At 41.9% G+C, this 21555-nt stretch overlaps 1 protein-coding gene and 1 pseudogene across 2 annotated transcripts in view; one reads left to right on the top strand and one right to left on the bottom strand.

Moving 5' to 3' along the window:
• Positions 1-21555, top strand: part of CALY (calcyon neuron specific vesicular protein) — a 113581-nt gene that overhangs the window by 59917 nt on the left and 32109 nt on the right. Inside the window, exons 1-2 of one of the 2 annotated variants that reach the window (XM_020994463.2) lie at positions 9763-9854; positions 21189-21349. In XM_020994463.2, the coding sequence (XP_020850122.1) occupies positions 21206-21349 (144 nt within the window). In that variant the 5' untranslated portion in view covers positions 9763-9854; positions 21189-21205. Of the gene's footprint in view, positions 1-9762; positions 9855-21188; positions 21350-21555 lie in introns of those variants that run through there. The other variant, XM_020994462.1, reaches the window with a different exon arrangement.
• LOC110213973 (eukaryotic translation initiation factor 3 subunit C pseudogene) lies at positions 651-2211 on the bottom strand (annotated as a pseudogene).

The raw sequence follows: 21555 nt of genomic DNA, 5'->3' as shown, positions 1-21555 counted from the left end.
TTCTTTAGAAGTCCTTTTGTTCCCATTTGTGGCAGGACCAGCTCTCCCAACATACTTTCTGTGAAAGTCATCTACTCCATCTCCCATTGCTCTTCCCTCCCCACCAATCTCCCTACTCCACCCCTTCCCTGACTCTCCGTCATCACATGCCATGCTCTCAAATTTTCTGTCCTTTGTGGCAAGTAGGAAAACCATCCAACTCATATATCCTCTCCTAGGGATAGTCAGAGTAATTGTTGGTGGTGGTGTTAAACCGACTGTGACCCCATTTGGGGTTTTCTTGGCAGAGATACTGGAGCGGTTTGCCATTTCTTCCTCCAGCTCATTTTACAGATGAGGAAACTGAGGTAAACAGGGCTAAGTGACTTGCCCAAGGTCACCCAGCTAGTAAGTGTGTGAGGCCAGATTTCAATTCAGGAAGATGAGCCTGGCACTCTACTCACTGTGCCACTGACCTGGCTGTCAAAAGCCAGTCTTTATGAACACGAGCAGCATATTCTGTCTGAGATGATTCTCCATGTGAACGTTGGAGTATACACAGGTATTCTATGACAGTTTTCTGTATACTCTTTTAAAAAATATCAACACTGTATAGACTTTTAATTACTGTGGATGAATGTTCCATTTCAGGGGTTTCAGCCTTGAGGATGTCAGTAGGAAATCTGTGACTGCTGCTGGTAGTAGCCTCCCCAATGCATGTAGCCTCCCTCATTTTTTTTTGTAGCCATCCCTTCTTTAAAATAGCCTCCATTGGTTTGCTGTTTATGGTCCAAGATGCACTCATTGTTTTCCACCAAGCCACTCAGCTTTGCTGCCAGCTGCAAAGCCAGGTTCTGCTGGGATGTGCGTTCTGTGTTGTGTATCAACTGTGTTGGCTGGTCCAGAGAGGCCATGTGCTCCTTATTGGTGATCATTTTGCTGATTATGGAGTGAACAGTGGGCAGACCCAGCTGGAACATATCAGACAATGCCTCCACGTTAATGGAGTCACAGACACTGCTGTAGGTAAAAAAAATAAGTATGAAATGACTTCCTGGATCTTTCTCACAAGCCTGGTAAGGACTTTGTTGGAATCAGGGAACAAATCTCAGACTTTCCCATTCATCTTCTCATTAATAATAAAGCTGTGGCAAATCTCCCAGTTACTCGTGGCTTTGGAAGCAGCTACCACATATTCACTCATTGACTTATGTAGACAGAGAAAGGGCTGCCACCTGCCTACCTGCAGTTGGTGGTGGAATTGTTTGCTGTTCGTGGACCTCTGGGCATTGCTTTCATGAGTTGCCATGTAATGGCTCTTCAGAAGCATGGCAGAAATGCGTCCAAGCAGCTCCAGACTGATATGTAAGTGGAAGGGTACCAGGTGTCACTGCTCCACCTTGTCCTGCTCCTGATTCCTCTCCTGCAGTCTCCTTGAGCAAAAGACCCTATCCAAGAAGCTCCTTAGCATGGCCACTAGACTGAAAGTCCAGGAGGGCACTGTGTGTGTATTTGGTTAGGCTTGGTGGAAGGCACAGATGCCTAACTACACCATGGAATGGTTACAAAGGACAGTAAAGTCTACATGCTGAATATTATCCTTCAGGTGGCTTATGAGCATGAGGTCCTGAGCCTGGTACCAGTAATAGTGAAGGGCATGATGGTTGATGTGGCAGAGGACTGCACTTGTCTGAATTCAGTCTGTCCAATCCTTGGCATATATGTGCTTGTAATAGCCTCTCCATCAGCACAGCTGAATCCTCCCCCTCATCTTCAGCCTGATCTTGCTCTGACATTGAAGACCCTTCAGAAAGAGCAGGCTGCTACTGCTAGGTTTTACAGTGAAACTTGTAGCAAACATGGAGCACGTGATAAAGGTAAATATGGCAGATCTCCTCAGTTTCTCCCTTTTTCCTGCAGGTAGCTCTGACCATGGTCACTAATAACACAGACATCACCCTTGAGATGTACCATAGACTCTTGGGAATGAGGATCTGTGTTTGGCATGATCTTGGTAAACTCTTCATCCATCCTTTCCATCAGAGTTAGGATACAACCATGAACATGAAGTGGTTCCTCAAAGTTAGATAGGTTCTTACTCTCTTCCAGGACAGTCTCTTTAACAAAGATGTTGAGATTTGCAAATAAGATGTCCATCAATTCATTGAATCAATCTAAGCACATCTGCCACATCTCCACTTCAATTATTAATTTCTTGAGGGCAGGGATCATTTTGTTTTTGTCTATGTATCCTCACTGGAATTATAGCCCAGGATGCAGAAGGCCCTTGATAAATTACTTTTGAATTAAATTGAGCACAGTTCTTTCAGTCTTTGAGGTCTCTCATCATTCTCTGCCATACAACTGCCATCATTCCTTCCACCTCCACCCCAACACACACAGAACACCAACCTCAATGTCACCAGCCTGGTTCTCCAGCCATCTTTCTGTCATTCAAAAACCTGTCTGTTTCTTACCCATTTGACCTCTGTGTAGAAATTAATTAGCTGGGTGTCATTGTGTGTGATGGGAACCAGAGAGCAAAATGGTTTTCTTTCTAGCTAAGGAAATGGCTCTGAGTGTTTAACTATTCACTGTAATCGACTAAAGTAAAATGTTTCAATCTTCTAGGGTCTCAGAAGTATCTTTCTTCTTTGTAAAGGTTCCAGTGTGCTCTATGTTTGGTCTGTTCAGAGGTGGGAGATCCCTTTTATACTTGTCCTTTAGTTTGGACTCCATGAATATTGGCATTTTCACATCAGGGGCAAGGTAAATTAGGGGAAAGGATCAATCATTCATTTGATCAGTGGTATATTACAGGAATTGGGTACATGAAACTCCAGTCCCAAGGGAACCTCATGTCTGGCTCTGCCCGAGCTTCACTGGGACAAGTACTACCATATTGCCCAGAATACTAGCACTGGGCACTGGGGCAGGGAGGAAGGCTGGTAGAGGACACACCCCTTATTCCCAGCCAGGTAGGATGAACAGTATAGGCTGAGTAAGATCTCCTCTGTGGAACAGACTGCATTTGTTCCATCGCTTGCACTGGGCTCTGAGAGCAGGGTAGCACATCAGTTAGAGAGCTACCTGGACTTGGAGTCAGGAAGACCTGAGTTCAAATCCATTTCTCTTTAGTCCCCCATTTTGTGCTCCTGATTATACTCCTGACACCTCCCTTCCCTCTATCTGATTTCTCCTCCTGTGATTCATTCTGAAGAGACATATTTGTAGACATAGTCTATGTAGGAATTTGTCTTGCTTAATTATGCATATTTGTTGCAAGGTATTTGTTTCTCTTTTTCGAAAGTAAGGGAGAGAAAATAGATTTTTGTTAATTGAAAAAAAATTAAATGATAATAAATGAAAATGGCTCTTGAAACAGAATAAAGATAAACTGAGCTAATGCCTAATCCCAATAAGTCCTCTGGGCATCTTCAGCTAATCAGGGAACACTTTGGGAGTTCAAGATCCTTTGAGACTGAAGAACACATTGCTAGTGGTGAGATTCCTAGCACAATGTGAAAGGTAGTTGGATACTTATCTATTTGTTATGCTGGAATTACTCATGATCCCTGGGCCAGCATTGGATTTACTCTGTGCTTTGAGAAGAACAAAGAAAAGAAGGCATTGTCATTTTAGAATGCATGGTCCTGTTGCTTCTTTCCATTTTGAGCTGACCAGAAAGTAGCTTCATTCTTTGTCCAACACTATCCTTAGTTACAGATAGGGCTCCAGGAGCCTGCAAGAATGATTTGCATTGAATGACTTTTTTTTCCCCTCTTTTAATCGGTTCATCCTCTTGCTTCTGGATTGTAGAACAAGGCAGAAGTCTTGTCCATTTTTCAGATCAAGACAGAATTGGGCTGTTAACATGTTTAAATTCACTTTTTGCACGAGCCCATCCAAAGATCATTTGTGCAAAGTGGTGGAGGATCAGGGCTTCATAAAGATTTGCAAAGTGACAGCCTTTCCTGGGATAAATCATCTCCCATCCTTTCCTGGTTCTCAGAAGAGCCAGGTTTATAACACCTCTCTCTCTCCTGTTCCATCAATAGTGTCACATCATTCCTTAAAAGCTTCCCTGCTTCTTTTAGGTTTGTAATGCTCACAATATCATGGAATTGATGAATTAAAAGGAATCTCAGAAGTCATCAGGATCCATCCCTACCTTTATCAAGATTTCTATATATAACATCCTTGTAAGTGGTCATCAAGGGATCACTCAACCTCTACTCAAAGACATCTAGTGACAGGGGAATGTGTATGTGTGTGCATATGTGGATAGAGATATAAAGATATAGTCATGTATTGAGAGATATAGATGTACACATACATTTATATACATATATATATTTATATGTACATATGTATACATACACACATACATCCGGAGTTCTTTTCTCAGACACCAACTAGCTCTGGGTGCTTCTGGGCAAGTCACTGAATCTCTCTCAGCCTCGATTTCTTCATCTGAAAAATGGAGGTAGTGCCTACTTCACATGTTGTTGTGAGAATCAAATGAGATGACGTTTGTAAAGTGCTTTACAAACCTTAAAGTCCTATAGAAATGCTAGCTATTATGTATTTGTGTGTGTTATGTGTCTAAATATATACACACATATGTGTATTCAAGCATATATTTGGACTGTAGTAATTGTAAGGATCGTTTTCCTTATGCCAAGTCAAAATCTGAGTCCCTGTAATTTCTACTCATTAATTCTAGGTCTGCTCACCTGAGATTTGCAGAACAAGCCAAATTCTTTAGGGCGTGTAGCCAAAAGAACATTGGCTTTGGAGTCAGAAGAGGATTGAAATTCTGGCTTTGCCATTTAGTACTTGTCTATTTATCTCTCTGGGCCTCAGTTTTTCCTGTCTATAATCAAGAGGTTGGGATAGATGATCACCTAGATACCGGTAAACTCTAAATCTATGCCCCTTTGATTCCTCCTCACCTTCAGACGTTGTTTCCATTCTCCATTTGCTCCACCTTGTGGGAGAATCCTGGGTCTCTGATTATCTCATTTGCAATTCCATCCCTCAAGAAAGTAATGCATTAACTTTGTGTCTATCTTCTCTGCACTCATTTATATGGTGTTTTTACCTATTAGAATGTAAGGGTCTTGAGGACAGAGGCTGTTTTAGCTGCTTTGTAAACCCAGTCCTTTACTCAGTGCACATAATAAGCACTTAATAAATCATAATAAATGCTCATTGATTGATTGGACAGGACCTTCAAACTAAACCTGCCTGTCTTCCTGGCAGACCTGCAAAAATCCTACTCTTTAGCATCAAGGTTCATAGATATTACCACCAGAATGGAACTCCAGAGGCCAAGCAAGCCCTTCATTTTGTAGTAGAGGAAAGTGAGGACCAGGGAAGCTGAGTGACTTGGCCTTGGTAGTGTAGGTATTAAATGGCTAAGATGGCATTTTTACCCAAGTCTCTTCCTCCAGGGCCAGTGCTTTTTCCAATGGGCTGTAACCCAACTGCAAGTTCCGGGACTCGGGCTGCCACGAAGGGCCAAACTTCCAGAGAGAAATTTAGTTCCAGAACAGCCTTGGACTTTCTCTGTATGACAGTTTTCATACTGTTCAGTTTTGAGTATGTAAGCTCCGAGGAGTCCCAATGTCTGCATTTAACTTCTTTGTATGAGGAGAGCCTGCCTAATTCTGTCTGCCACTGATGCTGAGAATCTTAACAAAAGTTATCCTCGGGCAGGGTCTTCAGTTTGGCTAGCTGCCAGCTAATCCCAGCTAAGGTGTTAACTGATAAGGGTTTAATACCTCCCCAAGGTTTTTGCATTTTAATAGCCTACTAACAGGCCCAGTTAGTCCCCACTTCAATCCATTCTCCATCCCCAGTGCCGGATTAATCTTCCTAATGCAATTTGTCTGCTCACATCCTCCCACAGTTTAAATCTCTTCAATTATTCCCTATCACCTACTAAATAGAAGCCAAACTTCTAGGCACCAAGGTCTGCCATCTCCTGCCCTCCCATCTCCATAGCTCTGTCTGATACCATTCTTTCTATCTATCTATCTATCTATCTATCTATCTATCTATCTATCTATCTATCTATCTATCTATCATCTATCCATCCATTATCCATCTATGTATCTGTCTGTCTATCTATCCATCTACCATTTATCTCATCCATCTATCCATTCATACATTTATTTATGTATTTATTCAGCACCTCTCTTACGTTGTAAATTATAGACCAGTTGTCAATTGGTCTAAGATTAATTTTTTTTATTGATTTCTTTTGTTTTTACATCACTATGACTTCCTCCCAATATAATCCCTCCTTGTAATAAAGTACAGGTAAGTAAAACAAATGGACCCATTGGGTAGTTAATTAATATTCAGCCTTATTCTGTTCCCATAGTCCACCACTTCACTCTCAAGAGATTTTGACATCAGTTGTATAGAGTCACTATTGGTCAGTGAGTTCAATTGCCTCCTGATGTCTCTTAGTGGTGCCTTCCTTTACAATTATCATGTGCATTGGGTATGTCGTCCCCTTGGTTCTTCTCACTTCACTCTAAATGGGTTTGAACAAGTCTTACTAAGCTTCCTGTTGGGCTTCCTGACTCCAGGTCCAGCCTTCAATCCACTAGGGCCACCGTTGTTTGTATTGTACACCTTCAAAGCAGATACAAGAGAACCTTAGATGGGCAGGAATTAGCAGCCAAGGAGACCAGGAAAAGCCTCCTGAAGACAGTGGGATTTCAGCTGAGTCTTGAAGGAAACCAGAGACTTCAAAGGATGGAGGTGAGGAGGAGAAGCATTCTAGACATAGCGGACAGACAGGGCAAAGGCACAGTGATGGGAAATGAGGTATTATGGTGAAGACCAGCAAGTAGATCAGTATGGCTGGGCTATAGAGTGTGTGGAAAGGAGTAACGTGTAAGGAGATTGAAGATGTAGGAAGAGAGCAGGTTGCAAAGCAGTTTAAATGCCAAACAGAGGAGTTTGCTTGATACTGTAGGTAATAAGGAGGAATCACTGGGATTTACTGAGTTGGGGAGTGACAAGGTCAGCTCTGCACTTTGAAAAAATCCTTTTGGTGGCTGTGCAGATAGATTAGAGTAGGGAGAGAACCTGGGAGACCAATTCAGAGGGTGTTGCAATCGTCCAGGTGAGTGGAGAGAAGGGCATATCTGGCTAAGATGAGGAGATGAAAACCACAAGATCTGACAACTGAGTGGGTCAGGTGAGGTAAGGGGATTGGGTATTAAGTATGATACTAAGGTTGTGAGTGATTGATAATGGAACATCTGGCCATAGGATTGTAGCAGCCTAGATTTAGAGCAGGAGTCCATATAGTCCAACCCCTTCATTCTGCAGTTGAGAAAAGAGAGGTGAAGTAATTTCCTAAGGTCACACAACTAATAAATGACAGGACCTAGATTTGAACCCAGGTTCAAAGCTGTTGACTCCAATCCATTAGGATTTTTTCCCCACTGTACTATGCTGCCTCTTGATATAAAAGAGAAGTTTGAAAGGAGTGTGTAGAGGGAAAGATAGTGAGTTTTGTTTGAGATTTGTTGAGTTTGAGATGCCTTGGTATATCCAGTCTGAAATATTCAATAGGCAGTTAGTTGGCTGTGAGGGACGGGAGCTCAGAGGAGAGGCTAGAGCTGGATATATAAATCTGGGAAGCAGCTGCATAGAGATGCTTATTAGACACCTCAGAGCAGATGAGCTCACTGTCCATGACATTCCCTTTCCACAGTTTGTTCAGCAGTTCCCCAAATCATGTTTACCCACATTCCCCTCTGTTTGTTGCTATCACAAAAAATGTTGCTGTGACTATTGAGGCACATGCGGGACCTTCATTTCTGCCTCAGTTTCCCTGGATGTAAGCTCATGGGAAGGATGGCTGAGTGACAGGTAACACCTTAGTGACTTACTTTCCATAATTTCCAATTGTTTTCCAGATCATAGCACCGTATGTCAGTGTGCATGTCTTCCCACAGGCCAATTAGCAGCAAGTGCTTCCATCCTTTATCTTGTCAACTTGGAACCCCATCATACCTTTCCTTTTAGGTCATTTTTTATTGATTTGTTTTTTACATCCTCTTCATTTGCAAACAGATCCCTCCTTGTTCCCTACTGAGCTATCTAAATTTATAATAGAAAAAATGTGTGTCTTATGGTACATGTAATATTCTATACCCATAGTCCTGAAAAGGGAGGAGGAAAGAATGCTATATTTTCAACCTTATTCCACATGACTTCCTCTCATATCCTCTCTGCTGAGATGGAATTGACCACCTCTCACCCTCACCCCCAATTTGGAAGTGATTTCTTCTCTGTTTGATCTCTCTCCCTTTATTTTCTGTTCTTTTCCTAATTTGTATTGCATTTATTTTTGTACCTGTCTTTTCCTCTCACCCTTCACATACTTAGAGAGTCACATATTGTTAGAGATGGAAGGCTTCTTAATGATCATATACCAGAAGTTCTTAATCTGGGCTCCATGGAGAGATTTCAAGGGGTCTGTGAATTTTAGTGGGAAAAATCATCTTTACTTTCTTTATAATTGGTTTACCTCATAACCCTATGTAGTTTGTTTTATGCCTTAAAAACAGCATTCTGATTGGGGCAGCTAAGTGGTGCAGTGGATAGAGCACTGGCCCTGAAGTCAGTAGGACCTGAGTTCAAATCCGGCCTCAGACCAAACACTTGACACTTACTAGCTGTGTGACCCTGGACAAGTCACTTAACCCCAATTGCCTAAAAAAAGAAAAAAAAAACCAGCATTCTGAGAAGGGGTCTATAGGCTTCACTGGACTGTGAAAAGTTTCCATCTCACATGTGTTAAGGCTCATCTCCTGGACCAGTTCAACCCCCATGATGATAAGCTCTTTGAGGGCAAGAAAAGTATCATATTTTTTAGTGTCTTCTCTCAGGCTTAGCAAAGTGCATTCCACATAGCTGATAATTGATAAATTATCGTTGAATGAAGGAATGATCTCTGTCAGCTGGATGTAGTCTATTAACCATCTCTCCACATTTTCTTTCTGAGCCAAGGTTCCACAATGCCCCCAGAACTAAAACAAATGAGATCAACATTCTGTATCACTTGCTTGGCATCCATTATTACCCATGCTGGGCAAGCTGATGAGTGGTTGATAGAATATGGATTCCCAGGGAGTCTGTCCCAGGCTGGAGGCTTTCTGAGCTGCTGTTCTGGACTGATATATCTGCTCCCTCTCCACCACTTCCTCTTGTAATGCATGTGTGGGTACAGTTCTCAGATGAGAGACAGAGAGACAGAGAGAGAGACAGAGAGAGACAGAGATTGAGAAAATGTGGTTGGAACAATATGACCCTCTCTTTCCTTCTCCTTACTCTCTTTTCCCTACAACCTTCCCCTTCCCAGTACACAAATTAGACTTTTATTTTTTTCTATGTTGGGTCATCACACTGGTGCAAAGTCACTGGTCAAAAGGTCATACTGGCAAATACCTCCCAATGGGGAAGTGCCCAAAAGCCCTGTGCCCAATTTCCACTACTCCATATGCATAGTCCAGAATCATCTGCTCACGGCTTTTCCTTTGGCAGACCACAGAGTGCCTGACTTATATAAGGTCAAGCTATTGGAGAATCAGAGAAGTTCTTCTGGCTACCTGAGTTAGCAGGGCCTTTAGAGGTTAGCTAGTTCAACACACACTAGAGCAGGAATCCCCCTGCCATATGATAGAATGGAAAGAGCAAAGCATTTAGACCACTTGGTTTGACTGTTTTCATAGGATCATGGGCTTAGAGCTGAAAGAGACCTTTGAGGTCCTCTGGACTAATCTCCTATTTTGCAGATGAGGAAATGGAGGCCCAGGGGGATTTATCCAAAGTCACACTAGCAGGTAAGCATCAGAGCCTGGACTCAAACCCCGTATCTTCTAACACAAAATCCCATGTTCTTTCCACTTTATCGTGTTGATCCTGTTACTTATTACATGCTCAAGGTAATTGGTCAAGTCACTGGGCTTCTCTGGGCCTTATTTTCCTTCTCTTTTGAAATGAAGGGTTATATCACATGTTCTCTAGAGACCTTTCTAGGTCTAACGTTCTATAGTTCTACTCATGGTCACTTGGCTTCTGGCCAAAAGAGCTTGGAAGACCTTCAGATATGAGGAACTCACTAGTGCTTGAATTGTTATTCAATTCATTCAACAAATGTTATCAGGCACCTACTATGTCCAAAGTGCTGTAATAATAACTGTAAATGCAATGATAATGATCATAGTAAAGTGCTGACACATAGTGAGCGATATATAAATGTTAGCTATTATTATGATTAACTATTATTATTATTATTATTATTATTATTATTATTATTATTATTATTATTATTATTATTAAAGCACTGTGCTGGGGGCCTGTTAGAATTCCTAATTTCCTGCTATGCTTTGCTTATATGCTATCTCCAATTGGAATGTAAGCTCCTTGAGGGCAAGGTCTATCTTTGCTTTTGTATTTGTATTCCTAGCAGTTAGGAAGTATTTGGCATATAGTAAGCACTCAATAAATGCTTTTTCATTCATTCAAAACAAGAGTATATGACTTGAAGATGATTGCATTTATCCTAGGAAGTTTTTACTTATGCTTAACCCAATTCCACCTTCCTTTACCTTTTTTCCCCCACTGAGGCAATCAGGGTTAAGTGACTTGCCCAGGGTCACACAGCTAGTAAGTGTTGAGTGTCTGAGGCCGGATTTGAACTTAGGTCCTTCTGACTCCAAGGCCTGAGCTCTATCCACAGTGCCACCTACTTGCCCCTTTTACCTTTACCTTTGCTGCTAAACAGAGTAAATCTAATTTGTCATCCACATGACAGCCCTTCAAATAGCTGAAGACATCTATCATGTCCTCACTAAGTATTTTTTTCTCCAGGCCAAATGCATCTACTTCAGCTAATGTGTTCTTTTTTGGGTGTTTTGTTTGTTTGTTTGTTTGTTTGTTTTTGGCAAGGCAATTGGGGTTAAATGACTCACCCTCACATAGTGAGTATGATGTGTCTGAGGCTGGATTTGAACTCAGGTCCTCCTGACTCCAGGGCCAGTACTCTATCCACTGCACCCCCTAGCTGCCCCAGCTAATGTGATCTTAATCATTGCTAGTATTTTAATAGCACTTTGAAGTTTCCAAACACTTTATTAGTATCTCATTTGATCATCACAACAAACCTGGAAGATAGGTGCTATTATTATCTACATTTCATAGATGGAGAGACTGAGAAACAAGTTAAGTGACTTGCTCAGGGTCACATAGCTCTTAAGTATCTGAGGCAGGATATGAATTCAGGCCTTCCTGACTCAGACCCATCCCTCTATTACACCACCCAGCTGCTTATATGGAAGCAGACAGCTCTTGCTTAGGCATAAGTGGCCCTTTCTGCAGACATCTCCCTCCTCTAGCAGGGCTCCATGTGGTCCCACCCCTCCAGGATGGCCCCTGCTTCTGGAGCAGTTTCAGAGCCTGGAGCAGAGGAAGCCTCCTGAGCTGCATTCCCATTATTGCTCCTGTCAGTCACCACTCTCCAGCTGAATTTGCATAATGTGAATTTATATAAAGCACTTTTCTGTAGTGGTTGAACTGGGTGGCTGAGGTGGTGTCTCAGGCTAGAGATTTGGGATTCTATGGACACAGAGGTACATACCCACACAGATGCTAAATTCTGAAACCTTTCATCAGAAGGGGGCATATCTGATGAAAGCCCCACGAAATACCTCCGTGTTTTAGGGGGTGAACCTTTGAGCTCATTATCTGTTTTCCCTCTTCTTCTGGGCCTAGTGGAGGAATGCAACACCCCACCCCCTCCACCACCACCCCCACTCTCACAGCAGGGCTGTCTGGTTGAAAAGCAGATTATAGCAGTGCTCTCCAGGGTTCCTGCCTCTCCTTGAGCTCCAATTACTTATCTCTCATTCCTTAAGCAACAGTCCTGACATATGAAAAGCATCCAGTCTCTCCTTCTCTGCTTTAAACCAAGAAGGGCCATGGTGGTGAAAATCAGGAGCAGTGAAACACCCTTCTTTCTAAAAATAATCACCCCAAAGACCAATTAACACAACTCTGTTCCAAGATGTCACAAAATGCATCAAAATCCTGGTCAGGAGACCTGTAAACATTGGCCATGATGAGACCAGGGAGAATGGACGATGATTCATTATGACAAATGAGCCCAGAAACCTCCTGTAACTCCTTACTGCCAGCAGGTTCAATTTCAAACTTCTTGGCATGGTATTTAAAGCCATCTGCAATCAATCAATAAGAATTTTAAAATTTATATTAAGAAATATCAAAGGAAGTAGGCATTTTAATATACGTAATAGGACAGAATAAGATGATTTTACATGAAACCGCAAATCTCTATTGTATATGCTTTTTTTTTTGAGTATATAATAAGTTCAACCTATAGCTTCCAAAGCTACTTTGCTTCAACAAACACAGCACTGTGCTAGGCACTGAGGAGATAAAAAGATAAAAATGAAATAGTCCTTGCCCTCAATCATAGACACTCAGAGCTGCAAAGGACTTCAGAGACCTGCTACTTTACTTAGTGGCTGAATAGGAATCTTTTCTTTAACACCCACCAAGAGACATCTAGCTTGAAGACTTCCAGGAATGGAAACCTTGTTTACCTACCTAACAGCCCATTTTGGTTGTTGACACTAACTTCCTAACGTGTATTGTCATCTCCCTGGAGCTTCTACCAATGGATTCTGGTCCTGCCCACTTAGGCCAAGCAGAATAAAACTAACTCCTCTTTCATATGACATCCCTTCAGTTAGAGGAAGACAGTGACTATATACTCCTAAGACTTCTTTCTAGGGATACAATACTTGACTCGAGTAAGTCAGCATTTTATTTTGTAAAAAGAAGTCCTTCTTGGGGAAGGATGTATTTTTGTTCTTTTAATAACTGGGAGGTTCCTTTTTTAGGATGGCTTTAGCCAGGACCAACCCTGAAAATAGTTCATGTCATAGATTATGTGTTATAGAGTCTTGAGCAAGGATCCTGGAGCTCACAGAGCTAAATTCTTCTCCCTGATCTATGTCTCCGACAAGTGGTATCCTTTCTTTCTCCTTTCAAGTCTTCCAGTGATAGGGAGGTTATTCAGTGAATCTGAGAGTTGGAAGAGATGTCAGAGACCATCTTGTCCAGCCTGTACCTCAATAGAAATTTCTTCTATGATATCCCTGGCAAGTGGCCACCTGTACCTGCCTGAAGATCTACAGAGATGGGAAACTCACCACCCCTGAGACAGTCCCTTGCACTTTAAGACTGCTCTGGCTGTTAGAAACAAACTGAATCCTTCTTCCAGTCTGACTGCAACTTTACCTTCTTAAAGCTTTCTCTTGCTATACCCCAAATGGATTCTATTCCATCTAGGCTAACCTTACCACTCTAATGAGAATATGAGTTAATCAAGGCCATGCCTGTGGGAAGCAGCTAAGACCAAAGGAAAGAGTTTTGGAGACCTAAGTTTGGGTTCCAGCTCTGCAACTTACCTGCTGTGTGGCCTTGAATAAGTCTCCTGTTAAGCCCAAGCTGCCTTGTCTATCAAATGAGAATAATAAGCTCTCATTACCTACCTCAAAGGGTTGCAGCAAGGAGCAAACGTGATAATGTATGTAAGGCACGAGACTAATGTTACTTATTATTGTGATATCTACAATAGTGCCTTGAATATAGAATGTGGTTAATAGGTTGATTGAATGTAATGGAATTGACCATCCTTCTGACATCCCCAGGCACCATTTTCCCTTCTCCCACGGTACTTAGCAGAGTATTCTCTTCATTTTGTTGTGGTTTAGAATTAGAATAGTGATCTTATTGGTAGAGGGAACTCCTATTGCCTCTGCCAAAGGAAATTGGTACCACTTCTGCAATTTCATCTTAAAGAATTACCTGGGCCACTGAGAAGTGAAATGACTGGCTCAGGGCCTAGGATTGCCCAGTCCAAATGAGGACTCCAGCTCAGGTCTTCCTGCCTGAGAGAACAGAATGGCCCCCTCTCCATTATACTCCACCACCAATGAGGTCCAAACTGGCTAACTTGGAAGAGTTAGCCTACTGACACTCAAGTTTTCTTAAGACCAAAGTATGGAACAGTCAAGCAAAATCAGTCCTGTTTTCCTTCCAGTTAAAAGAGGTAAGAATGGCCAGAGTCTGGCCAAAGTGATTTTGAAAAGAAAAATCAGAGTTAATTTTTACATATCATACATTTGGAGGTGGAAGGAGCCTTAGATATCTGCCAGCCCAGGGGTCCTTCAACTGAAGTTCAGGTATCTCAGGAAGCAACGTGATCAATGTCTCTCAATTTTCTTCTATTTTCAGGGAATCTGCCCTCTCAAAAAGAGGTATGAGGCTAGGAACCAAGGGAAATGAAGGAAGGGCTAAGAGAGGGAGAGACATTGCCTTCCCAGCTAAAGGAGAGCGTGGTAGCTCAGGGGTGATGTGGTGTGCCTGGCTAGATTGTTAGCAACACCGGCCTGATAATATCTCTTCAGAAGTGAGGAAACAAAAGGGCAAGTGATTAACTTCTTTCTTTTTACAACTTTTAAGCTACTTATTTTAATCAAAGAGGCAGAAAGGAATGGTTTGTTTGGGGAATAAGGAAGATGGCGGATATCGAGGGGTATGTTACTAGTACTGGGAAAGGATATGATGGACTCTCAAGAAAGATAAGAGACTTTCTTATTTTTCTCTGAGCATTCTGAGGACCTGATCATGGATATGGGTAAAACTTGGGGCTACTAGTTTGGGAAAGAACTGCAAATATTCTGTCAGAAAAGAAAAGTTGGCTGGGAGAATAAATAGGCCTAGATTTATGTAAGTAGGTCATGGTGGGTTTAATGGGAAAAAAAGAATGAGGCTATGAATCAGACATCCTGAGTTCTTATTCTGCTCTGCTGTGAATTTCTTATGTACCTCAGACTAGTACTCTGTGTCTTTGAGACTCAGTTGCCTCATCTAGTCAATGAGGGAGACTAGGCTGGGTGACCTCAAGGGCCTTTTCAAATCTTGTTTCTAGAATTCAAAGACTATAACTCAAATGACACTATGATTGACTGTGTGACCTAGAGATCCTCTTCTCTCTAGGCTTCAGTTCTTCCACCTATGAAATGGGGTGATTAGATTAGATGATCTTTAAGGTTCATTTCAGATTTTTCTTTGAGGAGATTTCAGGAAGCCTGGCTAGCAAGGGCCCTTGGGGACCACTCCACTACCATCTCTCTCACTACCTTAATGATGTTTACAATTCTGCCTCTTTAGACTCTTTCCTTTCAGCTTAAAGCTTTCTTTCTTTTTATCCAAGTACGAATGCTATTGGGAAAATGTTTTAGGATAAACTTCAGCTTCATTTTATCCTAAGGGCCTTTCTCAGTTTCTAAAACTCTATGCCTTCCCCAGAGCAGGCTTTGAAAAAAATAGAGTTGCTAGGTATTTAAAATATGTCACCCAGCAACAAGAAAAGGATATTGAAAGGGAAGGGGGGGACTTCAAGATAAAACTAGTCTTCTTCATCATTTTATAACAGACCTGTTTTAGACAAAAACAAGATGGCTGCAGTAGAAGAGCTACAGACATTAATCTAATAGCCTCTGATGCTTACAGCCTGTGTATCCATGGGCAAGTCATTGGCCTCCCTGGGTCATGGTTGCCTGGACTATAAGAAGAAGGGATGGGACTAGAGGGCTCTGAGATCCTTCCAGCTCTGAGTCTCTGACCCTATGACCTCTGGACAGCTGTAATCATTCCTAAGTTATCAATAACCAATCAATAAGCATGTATTCAATATCGACTACACGATAATCTTGAGAATACAAAGACAAATAAGAAAGAATCTTTGCCCTCAAGGAGCTAACAATCTATCTGGGAAAACAACATGGACGTGTACAAATATATACAAAAAGATCATAAACTAAATAAAATTAATTCTTGTGGGGGAAGGCATAAATGACTGATGGGATCGAAAAGGTCTCATGGAAGAGATGAACTGAGCTTTGAAGGAAACAATATTTCTGGAGATCTGGGGAAGGCCAAAGATAATTCCATTGAAGTAAGAAGTTTTGAGGGAGGGGGGAATTCCTGTTGAATGAAAAGTGGGAGAATTAACCAATAGTGTCTTAAACATTTTTAAACATTTCTCTGTGTGCTACCTTCTTCAATCCTGAGGCAGGGAGGGAAGGTACCATGCCCATTTACATGGGATTAGGGTGACCTAGAACAAATCACTTAACTTCTCAGGCCCTCCTCACCCATAAATCGAGGGTTGGGTTAAGTGATCCATCAGAGCCCTTGCAGCTATGACATACTAAGAGTCATCCCCTTCCCCCATATTTTATACTCTCGGTCACTCCTTCCCATTCTTAGATCCTATGAACCTTGAGCTCATCCTCTGCTGTCCCTCCTTTGCTCATATTTCTCCCTCTGCCTGCTATGTCCTTCAATCTCAGCCTGTTGAAACCTTCCTTCTTTCAAGACCTAGATGAGATGCTATTGCTTCTGAGAAGTCTTCCCAGATCAACTCCACCCAAAAAGAACATCTTCTCTTCCTCCCTCCATCTCTCATAGCACTCAGCATCTCTCCTATAGTCTTATGTTCCAATCTATATCATGATCATCTGTTTTTGTGCCATATCTATTTCATCTTTGTATTTATCCCTCCCCTTAATGAAAGGTGGGAAACATAGTAGGCCACTTGTGTAAGCTCATTTAGTAAGCGGCTAATCTGAGCTCACACAGTAGGCCACTCATGTAAGTTCATGTAGTAGGCCACACATGCCAGCTCACTGAATTGATGGGAAAGGAAGCACAGCATAACAGACAGCCTTGTCGAAGGTCACACAGTGACTTCATGGATAAGCTCAAATGAGAGCCCACCATGTCTTTGGGTGTTTATTACTCTAGTGTTCTAAGAAGGACCTATAAGAGCAAACCTTCTGCAAGATGCTAAGGGCTTGGCTCAGTATGCAGAAACCTGGATAGAGCAGAGAGATTAGCAAACTTTCTGTTTGTAGACATGGTGCTACTCCGAAATGGATCTCCTATGGCTCAGTCCCTGCCCTGTCTAATCCGTGGCACATTAGAGATACTAAACTGAATCAGAGATGTACACCTCCCCAGGCCCATTCATTCATGTGGCAGAAGTAACATGATACAACGGGAAGAATGCTGGGTTTGGAGTCCTAGGACCTGCATTTGAATCTTGACTCTGTTGCTCATTACTGGTGTGACCTGGAGGAGTCCTTCCCCCTCTGTGGGTCTTACTTTGCCCCTTTTATAAAACAAGTGCATTTGGATCTGATGATCTCCAAAGACCTTTCACTCCTAAGACCTACAGTCTTAACATGAACCTTGTGCTCAACATTTCTGATCCTGGCAGCACAAGGCTGTGAAGGAGAACAGAGTGAACTGAAGGGTAAGACATAGATTTACAATATTCTCATCAGAGTAGCTGCCATACCTAATGCCCATAGTCTGAATACTCATATATATTTGCCAGCCTATTTCCCCTTACAGGAAAAAGATTCTTTATTTATAAAAGTCCAAGTTTTCAGCTCAGGGTTTCCCATTTTTACAGTGATCCCCAAGATATTGAATCTATCTCTTTAAGCTCCTAGCTTCTGGAATACTAATCTATGCAGTATAATATAAACATGTTTATGTTAACATTTTTGTTTTTTAAAAATATTTTCACCATAAAGGCCTTTTGAGCTACAGAGCTCAAATATCTCTCTATTTTACACATTAGAGAATTGAGGTGTAGATCAGTCAGCATACTTGCCCAGTGTAACTACAGCTAGCAAACGGTGAAGTCAGAGTGCAAACACAGATCTCGACTCTGTCTTATGCTTTTTCTATGACATGCTACTGCTTCTCTACATAACTCCTACATTTTGCTGTGCCACTAATACAAATGATCATTTAGGGGGCAGCTAGATGGTGCAGAAGATAGAGCACCAGCCCTGGAGTCAGGAAGACCTGAGTTCAAATCCAGCCTTAGATGCTTGACTCTAGCTGCATGACCCTGGGCAAGTCACTTAACTCTGATTACTTCACACACAAAAACAAAAACCCAAAACCAAAATGATCATTTATATGGTCCTTTAAGATTTTCCAAGTGCTTTACAGACATTCTTTCATTTGATTCTCACGGAAGTACTGTGAAGTGTTATAGGCATTATTCTCATCTTACAGATAAGGAAACCGAGGCTGAAAAAGCTTAAATGACTTGTAATACACACAGAGATCACAGGATCCTGGAAGAGACCTCTGAAATACTCAGAGTCCATTGAATCCAATTCCCTGTTTTTACAAATGAAGGAACTGAGGCTGAAAAGTTAAGTGCCTTGCCAGAGATGCACAGCTAGTAAGTATTTGAGGCAAGATTTGAACTCAGGTCTTTCTGCCTTCAAGTCCAGGACTCTATTCACTATTCCACAATATCTTTCCCAATCAATCAACAAGCATTTATTAAGTACTTGCCATAGGCCAGACATCAGTCCCTGCTTTCAATAAGCTTGCATTCTAATAAGGGAGACGAGAATGTATGTAATTATATAAATAATGAATCGAAGGTAATTTTGGGAAGGAGTGTAGTCAGTGGTTGAGATGGGATTTGAACCCGGGGATTTTGACCCCAAGTGCTGAATGTTATCCTTTAAGCTCTGCTGCCTCTTTCATACCCCCTGAGCTGTTCTTTGGCTGGGGTAAGGCTCAAAACCCCATCCTTAAGGATAGGGATCCCTATAACTGGGATGACAGGGGCAAGAATCTTCACGATATCTGCCCCTGGATTCCAGTTATGAGGCTGCGGCTGCCAGTTGGACTCCCTCCTTCCTGACTCCACTGCCGCCCCTCGCCTCATCTTCAGCGTCCTGTGCCTCTCTGGTGTCGGGCCCAGGGCTATTACTTTTCACATTCTCCTCTGCCACATTGGATTGATTTCAGGGTCAACTGCTTTTTGTCTTTCTATAGATGGTTAGTGGCAGGTGGATACAGTGCTGGTCCTGGAATCAGGAATACCTGAGTTCACAACAGCTTCAGATACTCACAGCTGTGTGATCCTGGGCAAGTCACTTAATCCCTGCTTGCCTTAATCCACTGGAGAAGGAAATGGCAAACCATTTCAGTATCTTTGCCAAAAAAACCCCAAAAACCAATTGACAGTATTGGTGTGCTATGAGCAAAGAGGTCATGAAGAGCTGGACGTGACTGAACAATGATAACAACAATAGAGATGGTGCCATTAATGGCTGAACCTGAACTTTAATTCCCATACGGTTGTCAACCTGAAAGGGAACTGGAAATCTATGCAAAACATCCTTCTGAGCACTGGGGATGCAAAAGGAAAAGCATAGTAGCCTTAGTTCTCAAGGAGTTCCCATTCTGATGGAGGACACAACACACAGAGGAAGTTTCATCTGGAGGTCAGATAGAAAGGTCCCTCTGTCTGTAGGATGCAACAGTAAAGCAGATGGCAATGCCCTATCTTAAGACTCATTTCCACTGATAAAATTGTAACTGTTTCTTCTCAAATAAGATCATGTATATAAAAGGCTTTGCGAACCATAAGGCACTCTGTCAACACAAACTGTTGATGATGATGGTGATGATCATGATGATGATAATGATACTGGTCTTCAACCACAAGAACAGAGAACAGAATTCATCTGGGTTCTTCAATTTGGTTTTGTGGCCTGCCTGAATGCATTGGGAATTCATTTATTTACTCTGTGGCAGTAAATTGCTTATGTAATGTGCCTCTGGGAGCTGGCTAAATCCCTTTCATTAACGCTAATAACAAGATTGTCCACCTTACCAAATGCGTTTAGCTTTTGATGAGCTTGCCCAAGATCTTTGGGGAATAAGAATTCTGTTCCCTTGATTTAGTCACACTGTTGAGAGACTTTGTTTGTGGTAATGGTGCTCATTATGCTGCAGTAGGGAAAGGAGTGTGCATCATAGTTGTGATTCTGGTCAGAGCCATGGTGGTATGGCAAAGCAGAGAAGTCACACAGTGGCGTGCAGCCTACAGCATTCCTGAGTGCTGCCTGAGCCAGATGGAAATGTGGTTCCTATCTGATTGCACCGTATTGATGTATTAATCAAAAATAAATACACAAACACGTGGTTTTCTCAGTCAATATGTGGCCCATGGGAGTCCTTATGTATGATTTCGTGTCCTCTCTCTCTATTGAACCCAGGAAATCTGGGTTCAAATCCTAGCTTTGAAACTGGCAAAACAAAACAAAACAAAACAACTAACTTTACATTGTCTTTCTTTTTGCAAATGGTTCCTCATAGGGTTCCTTTACATTATCCCTTGTGTTATCTATATCTACATACATATCTATCCATATGTATATACATCTATCCATATCTACCTATATCTACTTATCTACCTAGCTATGCATCTATCCATCTATCCATAGCTAGCTACCTCTCTATCCATTTTTCCATATCTATCTACCTCTTTATCCATATCTATTTACCTATCTATCCATAGCAACCTATCTATCCATCTATCCATATCTATCTATATCTGCCTTTCTATCCATCTATCCATATCTTACCAAAATTCAAAATATAACCATTTTAGGAATACATATTATGTAAAGGAAGGTATAATTCAATCTGTCCTCCTTTCTAGTCTTTTTTGTGGTCAGGTCCTTTTACAAAGGGGGTGCTAAGTTGTTTATAAGGGGGAAGATATTTATATTGCCTTGAATGAATGGGGAGCATCTGGCAGCGATGAGATGATGGGGAGGGGCCAAAATTAGTGGAAATCTAACCAAATAAAAGTTTGGATGTCAAGTGAATTTTGAAAAAAAGCTCAAAGATACCTGCCAGTGTACTCTTCCTCTCAGAGGAAGTCTTCACTTAACCTTCATGCTGTCATATGTGTGGTTTTCTATGACATAACTGAAGCATGGGCTTTAAATCATAAAGATTTTTGTCTACAAGAGCCCCACCCTCATTGTGCTTTCTACTGTTCAGATGATCATACACTTAACCAACCTGGAGAAGTATATGATAGAATTCACTATAAGACAAAATACTTAATTACTTATTCAGGAGGCTGGTGGCAGATGGGTCCTATGACAGTGCCATGGATCAAAGGTTGCATTTAGGGAGACCAGACTGGTCTGCAGGGAAACTGACCTGCTGTCTCTCTTCTTTAGGACAATTTTGAACCACCATGGTGAAATTGGGGAGTAACCTGTCAGAGAAGCCAGACAAGGAACAGGGCAGCGGAGGTGGTGGAGGGGAAGATGGCTTTGACAACATCCCTTTGATAACCCCACTGGATGTCAATCAGCTACAGCAGCCATTCCCAGACAAGGTAATGTGAGAGCAGTGCCCACCAGGGCCACAGAATACATAAGTGGGTACCCTTGGGCGATCGGGATAAAAGGGAGTACCATGAGTTAAGCCTTGAGGAGAATTAGGGATTGCAAGATGTAAAAGTGAAGGCCAATGCTTGACCTTGTTTTCCTTTGGCAATAATGATATATTACTTTCCCAATAGCTATAATTTAAAATGGTACA

The sequence above is a fragment of the Phascolarctos cinereus genome, unplaced genomic scaffold (assembly GCF_003287225.1).
Source record: "Phascolarctos cinereus isolate Bilbo 61053 unplaced genomic scaffold, phaCin_HiC Scaffold_3;HRSCAF=262, whole genome shotgun sequence".
NCBI classification, from domain to species: Eukaryota; Metazoa; Chordata; class Mammalia; order Diprotodontia; family Phascolarctidae; genus Phascolarctos; species Phascolarctos cinereus.
The sequence above is the reverse complement of the archived record's forward strand: the minus strand, read 5'-3'. Positions and strand labels throughout refer to the sequence as shown.